We start from the raw sequence: 12,621 nt of genomic DNA, 5'->3' as shown, positions 1-12,621 counted from the left end.
AAAGACTAACGTTAGCATTGTGAAATGACATTAATTTAAAATGGTGTAATTTTTTGTATTTATTGGCGCGGTAGCCGTTTAATAATCTCTCGTTTTTTTCTCTTGCTTGCTGTTGCCGCCTGAGGAATCAGACATTGAAGTTAAGCGGGCCGAGAAAACGCATTTAGAGGTAAGTTAGCAGCTATCTGTTAAGCTACGTTAATTAACATATTTTTTAATAATTTCATGATTTTTCTGAACTTCATTGCCTTCAAGTTGCAGAAACTATAACGTTAGATTGTTAATAGCCTAATTTGAAGTGCCATTCCCGATTTTTGGGAGCATATATTGTATTAATATTTGTCTTATCTGGCGAAATTACATTTATAACGTCTTTTATTTGATTAATTCAAAGGTCCAGATTAGCAGACGAACTGGGAGGTGGTCCAAAAAACCCCCCAAAAAAACGAATGCCTCAATCCACACGTGGCATCATTCATCAAGGACTTCATTGAGTATGACTGGCAGAACAACTAATACCAGGTGAGACTTTTAATTGTTACCTTGAATACCTTGGAATAACTGGAAGCCAGTTTGGGTGGGTAGTTGGTGGTTGAGAGTCAGGGGTGGCCCGCAACTTGTCTATTAAAGGGATAGTTCACTTTAAAATTTACTCTCAAGTTGTTTCAAACCTGTATGAATTTCTTTCTTCTGCTGACCACAAAAGAGGATATTTTGAAGAATGTTGGTAATCAAACAGTTAACTGGAGCCAGTGACTTCCATAGTAGGAAAAAAAAATTACTATGGAAGTCACTGGCTCCAGTTAACTGTTTGGTTAACTGTTGTATATATCTTAGTAAATCTTTGGGAGCAGCAACATCAGTGTGCAGATTCTTGTTGACTTCGGGTTAAATGTTTCATCTAATAGCACCTGCTAAAAATGTATTGGATGTGCGGACAGCGGACAATTCTTAGAATTCGATGTTTCCCCATTCAAAGAGATAGGAGCTGCACTTCCATGCCCGAGAGGCGTTTCCAAGATGGCCGAAAAGTGAAATGACTTTTCTTAAAGGGACTTTGATGTCAGTCACAACACCTCAAACGAAACAGCAGCCATACCTTTTACAGTTCCTGCTGAACCAAAACAACAAACTTATGGGCAAAATTAGCTGTATAGACCAAAACCACAATTTGTACCAGGCTGTAAACATGTGTTTTTCTGCTGGGCATTTTAACATGAGGCTCAGTGAGATTCTTCTCCCTTCTGGAGCCTGTCTCTAGTGGCCAGTCGATGAATTGCAATCGTATTGGCTTCAAGAGAAACTGCGGGAGGTTGCCGCTTGGTCTCAACCGTAGACTGTAAATAAAGATGGACGACGTGCCTTCACTCTCTTCTGCTGACGTAACTGAAGCCGCCAGTGTTCAAATATGGCGCTGACATCTTGGAGCCAGAGTCTGCGCAGTAGTGAGCGCGAAGTGGAGGCGATATCAAGGTCCCGCCCAAACTCCCGCCTAATCAACAACTTTTTGTGAAATAAACAATTATGGAAATGTAGAGATTAAAGTTAAAGCTCCAATCTCCTCCAGAAGGTCCTGAAAAATGTCAGTGAGTGCCTCAGTGACTACTTCACTCAGAGAAGCTGTCAATCACAGCTGTCAATCATAACTGTTTTCACAGCATCAAATAAACTAACTAAAACCAAACTTATTTAAAGTACGAACACTTGAACTAACATCAGCGTGATAAAAACTGCCTTCAATGACAGAAACCACCTTTGGACAAAGTGTATTTGAAGTGTAATTTGATTGTTTAGTTTGTCTGTCCCATTAGAATACATGTAGAGGGCAGGCTTTATGATCGATACTGCTTCCAGTCATCTGAGGGCGATCGAGACGCGTCGGCTTCAGTTTTGAGGACTCGTGTTGCAGGCTTGGTCTCAACCTGCGTCTGAGGAGAATGATTGTAGACGCGTGTTATTTGCGCATGCACCAGCAGGGGGCTCACGTGAGTCATGACAAAACCAGGAACTATAATCCAGCAGGGCTTGGGTGCACTATGTGACTTTTCCGTCCGCTAGAGCAGTGGTTCTCAAACCTGTCCACCACTCAAGTGTGACACACCCAATTCAAGTCTTGCAGTCTCTACTAATGAGCTGATGATTTGAATCAGGTGTGTTAGATGAGGGAGACATGCAAAATGTGCACTGGTTGGGGATCCCCAGGAGGACAGGTTTGAGAACCACTGCTCTAGAGGTCGCCTTTTCAAAACAAAGGTGTAGTTTGATGACGCGACGTTTGAGCGCAGAATCTTGGGACATGTGGTCTTCACCTCACAGCCGGTGGGAAAGAATCGGGATAGGACTCGGGCAGAAATCATGCTCATGGATGCGATTATTAACATTACTGTAGTATGAAGCAGAAGCAGGACCGAGTGTTGTGGAGCTGCGGAACCGCTGGAGCGATTGTTAATAAGATGAACGCAACACACGCCTCGCGAGCAGCGGGACTTTTATTATGCCACAGTCGCCGGCGCCACTTCCGCTCCTCCGCTCATGAGTGTGAGGTAACGCAGCTCTGTTGATCATATTAGACACATCTGAGTGTGTTGATGGTGTGATGACGTTACTCTGTGTGTTCTCTCGGCGGCTGCTATGACACTTGTTCACACTGCAGTGAGAGTAAAGCGTTTCTGCAGAATAAAACCAGAAACCCAGGGGAATGATGCCATTGACAGGCGACGCCCTCACACGTCCCGGTTCCTCGGTTAAAATAGCAATTTCTCACGATTTACAAATATTTGGAAACATTTGGGATATTGTAAGTATTCAACTGAACACTGGCCTAGTGGTTTTTGGATATTTTACTGATTTTTTTTTACAAAATATTACAGTTGTTAAATACTAATTTATTTGGTTTTAAATTGAACCATTGTAATCCCGAATGTATTCCTTTTTTTCTTCACAAAATGTAACTATTCTGATTACTTATTTTTTTGACATAACTGTAACGAATTAGTTACCAATATTTTGTATCCTGATTACGTAACGGCGATTTACGTCCTGCGCCGTATTCCCTTCCTCCCAACCCTGTTTACGCGTTCATGTGTTTTGAAGGAGTGGGATCTTATGCTTTTAAAGCTAGCTCGCTATTGTTAGCCTCTCCGAAAATTGCCTTTTTAATTTTTAGCCGAAAAAAATGTAATTGATTGATTTATATATGGATAAGCACCTTGATGTGACTTTCATTTCATTTCCTCTCTTTTTGTGTTTCCCCAAAAACCTTTTCAGGCACCAGAGTTTGACCACAGTTTATTTGTAACAGTGGTTTCTATAAACTTACAGTAAAAACTCTAACAGAACAGGTTTTATTGGATAATTGTAAATATTTATTTCATGTATGTTGAAGATAGTGTTACAGTGAATACATGCATAATTTGACTTGTATAATAGAGCCTCTTGTAGTGCAGGAAACAACACAAATGTTGATGTAAACTGGTGGATTTGATTATACAGTAGCAAAGCAAAACCCCTGGACCCGTCCAAAACCACAATCTGAATGAGACTCAGGACAACTGCAATGCATTTCATTTCTTCAATCATAAACACGTTTACACTTATCCAGCATTTGCATATAACGAGAGAAAAATGTCCCTTACTTTGAATGTAAACATATCTTTATTTTATTTATAAGATAAATGTGTTAAGGTTTAGAGTGATTGCTGAACTAGTTATAGAAATTATAATACTTTAAATCTTTACAATGTTGTTTCAATTAAAAGCATTCATATTTTAGTATCATTGATATACTATTATAAATTAAGTTTTCATAATTTTGTTGTGTACATTGTCATTTTTAATATTTTATTCAGCTTTAAGTATTTGAGTACTTCAACTTTGCCTTTGCAACTATAGGTTTTTTTCTGTCAAGGAATGAATGTATTTTAATATAATATATAATGCAGGTCCCACTTACACTTGTAGGATTCATTTGTGTTTGAAGCAAAATAATTTTAGTACCACATAAAATTGAAAACAATTTAATACTATTCATTTAATATCAAGTAAATAGCAATAGGTACTGATACTGTTGGCTCATATAAATGTTTCTTGAATTTTAACGATTTCAATTCTTATTGATTCCTAATTTCGATTCAAATAAGGTAGAAAAAAAACTTAGATATAATTTACATTTATTCAGTCTTATTGCAAAACATTTAATTGTGGCTGAATATCATGAACAACAGGCTAAAGAACAACTTTTGCCTAAATAATATCTTTTTTTTTAAAAGAACTTTATAAATAAAATGTACATTACACATATAGTTACATAAGATATTCAGTCAAGGCAGAGACGGCAGCAGGAATTTTAGGCTGCTGTCACTTTAAGAGCTGCATGGCTCCAATATACTGTTACACATGCGCAGAAAACAGGTTTAAGGTTTGAAGGTTTAAAGTCATATTAAAATGCACACAGAGGAATCAATAAGAGGAATCTACATTTTTATTTTATAACAAGTATCCGATTCCTGTCCACAAAATGAATCCACCTCTTCTTGTGTAACATAGATCCACTGGAGGCAAGTGTTTTGAACCCATGTGCAGCATTTATTAACAATAAACAAAACTTAAAACAAAGACTTGGCTTAACTTGGTCAAAACATAAAACAAAGTCATGGCATGGCTAAACAAAACTCACCACCAGCAGGTTACAACGTTAATAACAGACAAAGACACATGGCAAACATGAGGGCTTAAATACACACACTAATGACAAGACAAGTGACACCTGTGAACAGTGATTAAACAATGAACCAATGACAGGACAAGACACAAGATTACATGAGGGCATGGGAGTCACATGACAATGAAACACATGACAAAACCAGGAAACTGAAAGGACAAGACAAACTAGAAACATGACAGTAAACTTGATGAACTAAACACATGAAACATGAACCAACACCAAAACACCATGTGACATCTTGATATCAGCGATTTGTTTTGTAGGCTTTTTATACATTTTACAATTAGGTAATATGCATTTACGTGATGAAGGCATAACTAGCTAGCTAACTGTTGGCTGTTGTAACTAACGGTAGTGACAGTAACTTGCTATTGAACGGCGAACGCCCAGCGAACTGATGCGAATGTACTCTAAGGTTAGTTATAATGTTAGGGGATGGGCCAGGCTCAGTGGCTCCAGTGCGTCATCGAGCCACCGTTTTAGTGCAACACAGTTCACAGTCTTTGTAATGTGTTTCAGCAATACATATCTAACATTTATAATGTGTTTAGAATAGAAACAAATTTTAGACTCGCCTTTACAGCGACTTTAATTTAGTGATTCCTCTGCGTACCACTAGAGGGAGCCTGAGCACCACACTATGAGAACCACTGCCCTACGCTATTAAACCAAAAGATGACCGGTAGAGTTGCAACTCATTTTAACCAGATCATCACAACCTAAACTAGCTGGAAGGGTCTCAGCAGGACTCACTCATGGAGAGCAGAAACGTCCGTAAAACAGAATGCTCTTGGTTGGATTGTGCCGGATGAAGAAAAGGAAAGGATGGTCTGCATTGAAGACCTGCGGGATGTAACCACACATAACCCTCGCTCTGACGCCGGTGGCTGCAGCCGCTTCGGTTCCTTCCTCGTTGACTTCAACAAAGGCTTTATGAATCACATTCGACACCACCAGGTCTTTGTTGGAGGTCATGCCTGAAAGGTTCACCTTTACCTCGTCAAAAACATCCTCCATTCCCATGCTGATCAGAATCTTTTTCATGTCGTATTTTTCCTCCATCTTGAATCTGGGCAGAGACACTTCAACCTCTGGTTCATACATGACTTCTGGTTTGGTCCACTCCATGAGCTTCTCGTAGGTCAGTGCCTTTTCAAGCTGGATAATAAGAGAGACATGTCAGATGAATAATTCAGTCAAAATGAAAACTTCTGGCTAATTAAGCATTCAAATCACCTTCTGAAGGCCAGTGGTGTCGTCTTCTATCTCGTTAGGAAGGATGATCAACATACTGAGATTCTTCCCGAAATACGGCAGCTCCAGAACCTGACTGTTCATCTCTGGGATTGAGGCCAGAGGAAACTTCTTCTTTTGATGCATCATCTTCACTGGTTTAGTTTGAGTCTGCCAAACATAAACAGAAACACATTATAACCCCTCAGATTCTATCAGGACTATGCATGAAATCTCACCTTGTTCAGCTTAAACTGCCCATCTCTGGTGGCTTCCTTTGGGAATTTCTTCTCCCAGTTTCCCTTAAAGTAGATGGCGTTCACCAAGACCAGTCTCGTCCTCCTATCAATGACTCCTGGTGGCAGCAGGTCCTTGATCTTCTCTAAAATACAAATGGATTTGAACTGATTGGTTTGATATTTTTACTATATAGCTCAACTCAAGAGCCCATGAAGCCAAACATGGCCCTTGAAAAGGCAATTTTGCTGAACCTAAAGTGCTGTAAAAACATGAAATTACTTTTATTTGTAAGACTGTAGAGTAAGTTTTAAATTGAGAATAAGTTTTGACCTTGTGTTTTTTCCTCCACCCATTGGTTGATGTTGACACGAGCAGCCTCTGATTTGGTCTTGAAGTCCACCTTCTCCAGTCCGGCTTCATAGTATATTTTTGCGTCATTGAGGAATTTCTGTAACATATCAAACCGATTGAGGTGCAAATGATATTAGAGCTGAGAACATTTCCAGAACCTCCAGTGAATAAACCAAGTCTTACCTCAACAAACTGGTAGGATTGCTCTGCGTAGAGGCGGTTGGCAAGACTCAACACATACGGGACTCCTGGTTTGTTCAGCTCACTCATAAACTTCTTGAAGCTGGAATGAATTTCGTCCTCAGTTTTTTCCTCAGGACTTTTCTGTTTGGATTAACAATATCAGATTTAATCAGACGAACGCAAAGGACACAGCTGTCCATGCAACCATAAAGTCATGAGGTTCCCAACTAACAAAAATATGTTGGAAGAACATTCTCATTAAGTTATGCAAATGATTTCTGCATTTTCTCTGAATGCTCAAAACATAGTTTTTAAACATTATATTTAATAATTTTGCAATCATTATGATAATGTTACTCTTGAATGTTCTCTGAACATTCTGAAACAAGTAGTATCATTTTGGAAAATGTTAGAAGAACTTAAACATTTAAGAAAAAAAGTTCCATAATGTATAAATAATACATAACTTTGAGAGAACCTTGACAGAATGTTAGCAGTGAACTGGGTCAGTGTTTGATGTTCATACGATACCTTGAGGTCCGCAGGTGTCGGAGGATTCTGGGTTTGCTGCATCATTGCTTGTGCAGGTGGAGGATCGTTAAAGCCCAGGACCTACACAGCATTATTATGGGAGAATTAATAAAGATAACTTCAACGTATATTGTGAATGCACTACTCAAATACGCATTAGAATAGTTTAAAATGACAATGAAGAACTGATGATGGCAAACACATTCTTTGTTGTTTTTTTTTGTTTATACAATGCCTGGAACTCAAAATACTCAAAATAGTGGGCGTTTACACTGAAGTCTCACAGCAGCCAATCACAGCAATGGGCGTTTACACTGAAGTCTCACAGCAGACACGCCCCTTTTTAATAATATAGGAAAGGATCAGTAAATGTCACGGATCTCTTGGGAAAGAGTTTGAGAGATTCTCAGACATACAGGACTTTTTTAACCTTTTTAAAGAATAGGATTAGAGCATAGGATATAATGTATGGGGATCGTGATGCTTCTGCCCATCCTGAAGTTGAGCGGCCAGAGTGGAATGCATGCCAGCAGAGAGAGAGAGGGTGGGGCATTACATCATATACAAGAAAATAAAGTAAATAAATACAGATGCATCACCCATGTAAGTGATACAGTGGGTGGCGGTAATACTCCTAAGGAGTGAGTGTCCATTAACAAGATGAAGAAGAAGAAGAAAAATGCCTTTTATTTCTAAATTATGACAGTTTTTATGTAAAAATCATACTAACATTATAAGTGCACCCCAGGAAATAATGCAGTTCATGACCCCTTTAAAATTTTGAACACATGTGCTTGTTGTGCAAAGGCTTGAGTCACTTCCTGGTCCCTCTGTCTCAGTTTACTTTCCCTTCACCCTCTTTTAAAAATAAATACAGATTGTGAAAGATCACCTTAATCATCTGATCTGCTGTGTTTCCTCTCGCACCGAGCAACACCATGGCCAGAGCCGAGGAGATGCTGACAGGAGAGTAGAACACATTTCCTGATGCGTTTCCTCCGCTGATCTTCTCGAACAGGTTGAGGGAGAAATGTGTGTTTGCTGCAGTCAGAGAATCCATTTTCACAAGCTAGAGACAGAGACAGAGACAGAGACAGAGACAGAGAGAGAGATATGATCAGCACACTTCCTATGTAAACAACATCACATGCTTGTCTAAGAAACAGTCAATCAATGCTTTTCTCTCATATGACATCAGTTTTGTTAAAGTCAGAACAGCAGTTTAACAGTTTGCATCATTTTCATCATTACTCATCATGTAGAAATCTGTTCTATTAGACCTGCTTAACTCAATACATTGTATGAAGGTACTTCTAACAAACAGAGAAGTTAACTAAAAGCATTACCTCAAGTATTCAGCAGGAATGATGAAGTTTCCCTGTGTGTCTGAGGTGATGAAAGATCTGCTGACTGTTATTCTTATAACTGTTGCCTCGCCCTGAAGAGCCCATCCTCTAAACCAAATCCATCCCTACTGTAAAACGTCTCGGGTTACTCAGCCTGAGTGGCAAAAGAGCTGCTGCATGACTGGATTTAATAGGGGAAACTGCGGAAACACAAATAAAACAAACAAACAATTATTAGTTTAAACTAAAAGTTGGACTAGAATTCCTTACAACTTACCAAAGATCCAGTTATCCATAGATATTGACATTCAGCCAGGAATCATGTGTGTGTATATATATATATGTGTGTGTGTGTGTGCCGGATTTTGACGGCAGGGAAATAAATAAATTTGCCCGTGAACGCTTTATATATAAATACAATATACAGTAGGTAGGTCGAAATCCTGGTGATCACTTATATCATTGTTATATATGTCGTCATATTATCCAGCTCTAAATCTTGTATAGGTTTTGTCAGTGTTTATTAACCCTTTCATGCATAGAGGTCACTAAAGTGGACAGCTATTCAAAAATCATTTTCTTGCATATGCATGGGTTTTGATGGCACAGTTGCACATCAACCTCTACAGTGGACCCTTGTGCATCATCCTATACACTGCCACCAAGTGGCAAACTGTTGTATGTCCATTTTTTCCCCCTTCAAACCAAGATGGCCAATGGCCAGTCAGAAATGCCAAGTTGCTCTGGAATATCCATCCATTCCTTCTATCCTAGGACACTCTTGCTGGTAAAAAAAATGTTGTAGCATCAAGCAATATCTAATCAGTCATATCACAGTTACATTTTCCAAGTATTGATGGACCCACTTTATATTAGGTGGCCTTAACTACTATGTACTTACATTTTAATGAATCATTTGATACAATGCACTTATTGTGTACATACATGTCTTTACATTGTACTTACATTTTTAAATAAACCTGCATGTAATTACATCTGTAATTAATTTCTGTAGTTACCTTACACCTAACCCTACCCTTAAACTTACCCATACCACCACACCTGTCCTTAACCCTACCCATATCCCACCTCAATATCAGCAAAAGTGTTTTGCAATACAATATGAACACAGTAAGTACATTGTACTTATTTTTTGATGTAAGTACATAGTAGTTAAGGCCACCTAATATAAAGTGGGGCCGTATTGATTTTAGATTGGGAGACAATTCTGATGAATCATCTGTAGTGGACAACATGAAGTTTCATTACTTAATTTTTTTTTGGCTATTTAACTTTACCATTGTAGCCTACTAGCGCTGACTTTGTTTGACTGAATTGTTAGCTTTATTTATTGTACAGCTATTCTATACCTTTTACTTACACTTTTATAATGGCTATTGATCACACATAAACATTTAACAAAAAGAGACTGGGTTGTGTTTTATGTCATATTTAATTTTATTACAGTGATAATCATACACACTTATTTTCTGAACCAAATGTTAATGTGTTTAATAAAAAAAAAAAAATTAAAACGAAAAGAGGCATGGTTGTGTTTTATGTCATATTTAATTTTATTACAGTGATAATCTATATATATATATATAATATATATATATATATATATATATATATTTATATATGTATGTGTGTGTGTGTGTGTGTGTGTGCCTATATATATATAATGCACACTTATTTTCTGAACCAAATGTTAATGTGTTTAATAAAAAAAAAAAAATTAAAACGAAAAGAGGCATGGTTGTTTTATATTTCGTTTGCTATAAATATACAGGCAGTGAAGATAATCCAGTTGCCTGAACCACATTTGTGTAGCTATTAATGTTTAATAAAAAAGAGGCAGAGTGGTGTTTTATGACATATTTGGTTTTATTGTAGACTAAAGCAGGGGCGTAGCCACCCGCCCACTATGATGACTAAGCCCCCCCAGTTTATTATACAAATACAATAATATTTGTTAAATAACAGTTGTTTAAATTATTTTAACGTAATCACAAAATTATTATAACATCTCAAATACTAAAATAATTTTTTTTTTTTACAGAATATGTTTTTTGCATAATGCTTGATGAGTTTGATTGACAGCTGTGTTAGGCAATTAGGTGTCAGGCTGTTCATGAAGTGTGTTTACCTATTCACTTAGCGATGCATAAAAAAAAAAAACTTGCATTACCGTGGGAGAGAACCCATCCATCAGGCCACAAGTAACTGTAAGACTTTTCAATTCCAAGCACGTAGAGCCGGGAACATGCCATCAGTCTCTGTCAGTTGTGATAGGGTAGGGGTAAGGTGCGTGGCACTACGTTTTGACGCAATTTGACCTGAGGTTCGAATCCGGCTTTTGCCGAACTCACTGTACTTCCTTTTCCCATCACATATCAGATCGGAAAGTCGTTTATTTTCAATTAAAAATTAAGAAAATATTCGAAAAGTGGAAATAAAGTGTCTAACGTTTGTTGTAACCGCTGCTCGTGTTTTGTATGTGGACAGGTTGTACCTAGAGTTTTGGTTTATGTTGACAGTGACAGTGACACCCCCGCATGAAAGTGCCCGCTCACTTTTGCCCAGGCCCGACCAAAAATAAAATTCTGCCTACACCACTGGCCTAAAGTATACATGCAGGAGTGAGAGCGAGCTGTCATCCAGGCGCAGCTCCGCGTCTATTTAGCTTCAAACGCTCCATTTATATGGAAATGGATTCGAAATGTTCAAGCGTCCAACTACGATAGATGTGGATTTGATGCTCTATTCGCGTTTGGTGTGAACGCAGCATTAGTGTGAGCAATGGCACAGCATATCTGTTTATATGACCTAGTTGAAACGCGCTGCCGGACGATTAATCCTTCAACTGCTCAATTATTTCCTGAGGCTTTTAATGGTATTGATGATTGTAACCCAGGTCATTAACCTAGGTCATTAGCATTTAATGACAAATTTACAATAACTATTATTGTTCTACTAAATATATAAAAATGTATTAAAATATATTAAAATATATATATATAAAATATATATTCCTCTTTATTATATATATATAGCCTATATATATATATATATATATATATATATATATATATATATATATATATATATATATATATATATATATATATATATATATAAAGAGAAAATAAAGAGGAAAAATGCAGAAATATTGCTCTATAAATTAAAATTAGAAATGCTCCTGAAACGCTACTCATTGGTGAGGAGAAAGGTTAGTCCCGCCCCCTGCAAAAAGTTAGCGCACGAGCAGGCAGAATGAGAATGAACTTGAACGAGAGAAGACGCAATTGCGCAATATATGATGAGAATCCTCTGTTTATTAATACAGCAATATTTTATTTACAAGTTGAAACTTAAATGTGTGATATATAACGTTTAGAAGCTCACGTTTTGAGAATAGTAGCGTGACGAAGTTTGAACAGGAGACGGACGCAATAAGATATAACGTCAATCAACGTCTTTTCCGGGGAGAAACAACTGTATTTTTGTTTTCTGATTTATACTTCTCCTTGGTGAGTACAAATTTTGTTATATGAAGTAGGGCTGCAGCTATCGATTCTTTTTGTAATAGATTAATCTAGCACTTAATCAATCGATTAATCGGATAAAAGAAGTTTCCCGCATGCTTTTAAACAACCAAAACAAATAATGCATAACGAAAATGACTACCATTTTTTTGGTAGGCATTAGGCAAACTAAGCTACATGTCTGCTGATAGTTAGTTTCTCACATTTCGTTTTAGCAAGAAGAATGAATGATGGAAGTAATGCATCACATTAATTATTTTATTCAAAATGGTTAAATGCCTAAATCCTATCACTATTTTGGGTATTGTTTGAAGTGCCCTTTTTTTTAGGTCAGAGCAACTGCCCCTCAAAATTCCTGTGCACGTCCCTGACGACACGAGACATTTGCGGTCGATTACAAACTATTCAGACTAATCATTTCAAAACAGAGATTAAACGAGCATTTATGCTTTTCGTTTAAACAATG

The 12,621-nt window shown here is 37.6% G+C and overlaps 1 protein-coding gene across 2 annotated transcripts; it reads right to left on the bottom strand.

Annotated features, from left to right (window-relative positions):
- Positions 1 to 3,349: 3,349 nt before the first annotated feature.
- On the bottom strand, positions 3,350 to 8,734 carry LOC307138901 (leukocyte elastase inhibitor-like). 2 transcript variants are annotated; one of them, XR_013818068.1, is made up of 9 exons: positions 8,608 to 8,734; positions 8,154 to 8,330; positions 7,262 to 7,342; positions 6,731 to 6,871; positions 6,527 to 6,644; positions 6,196 to 6,338; positions 5,960 to 6,127; positions 4,959 to 5,881; positions 3,350 to 4,531 (listed from the first exon to the last, which is right to left on the bottom strand). XR_013818068.1 is itself a non-coding variant. In XM_079837594.1 (8 exons), the coding sequence occupies exons 2-8, from the start codon at positions 8,319 to 8,321 to the stop codon at positions 5,477 to 5,479; spliced, it is 1,224 nt and encodes a 407-aa protein (XP_079693720.1). In that variant the 5' UTR covers positions 8,322 to 8,330; positions 8,608 to 8,734; the 3' UTR covers positions 4,567 to 5,476. The 2 variants fall into 2 exon arrangements, 1 of the variants encoding a protein (XP_079693720.1); XM_079837594.1 differs by lacking the exon at positions 3,350 to 4,531 and having other exon boundaries at positions 4,567 to 5,881.
- Between the last annotated feature and the right edge of the window lie 3,887 nt (positions 8,735 to 12,621).

Source organism: Gobio gobio (genome assembly GCF_949357685.1).
Source record: "Gobio gobio genome assembly, chromosome: 15".
Lineage (NCBI taxonomy): Eukaryota > Metazoa > Chordata > Actinopteri > Cypriniformes > Gobionidae > Gobio > Gobio gobio.
Note: the sequence above shows the minus strand (reverse complement) of the source record. Positions and strands in the feature narration are given on the sequence as shown.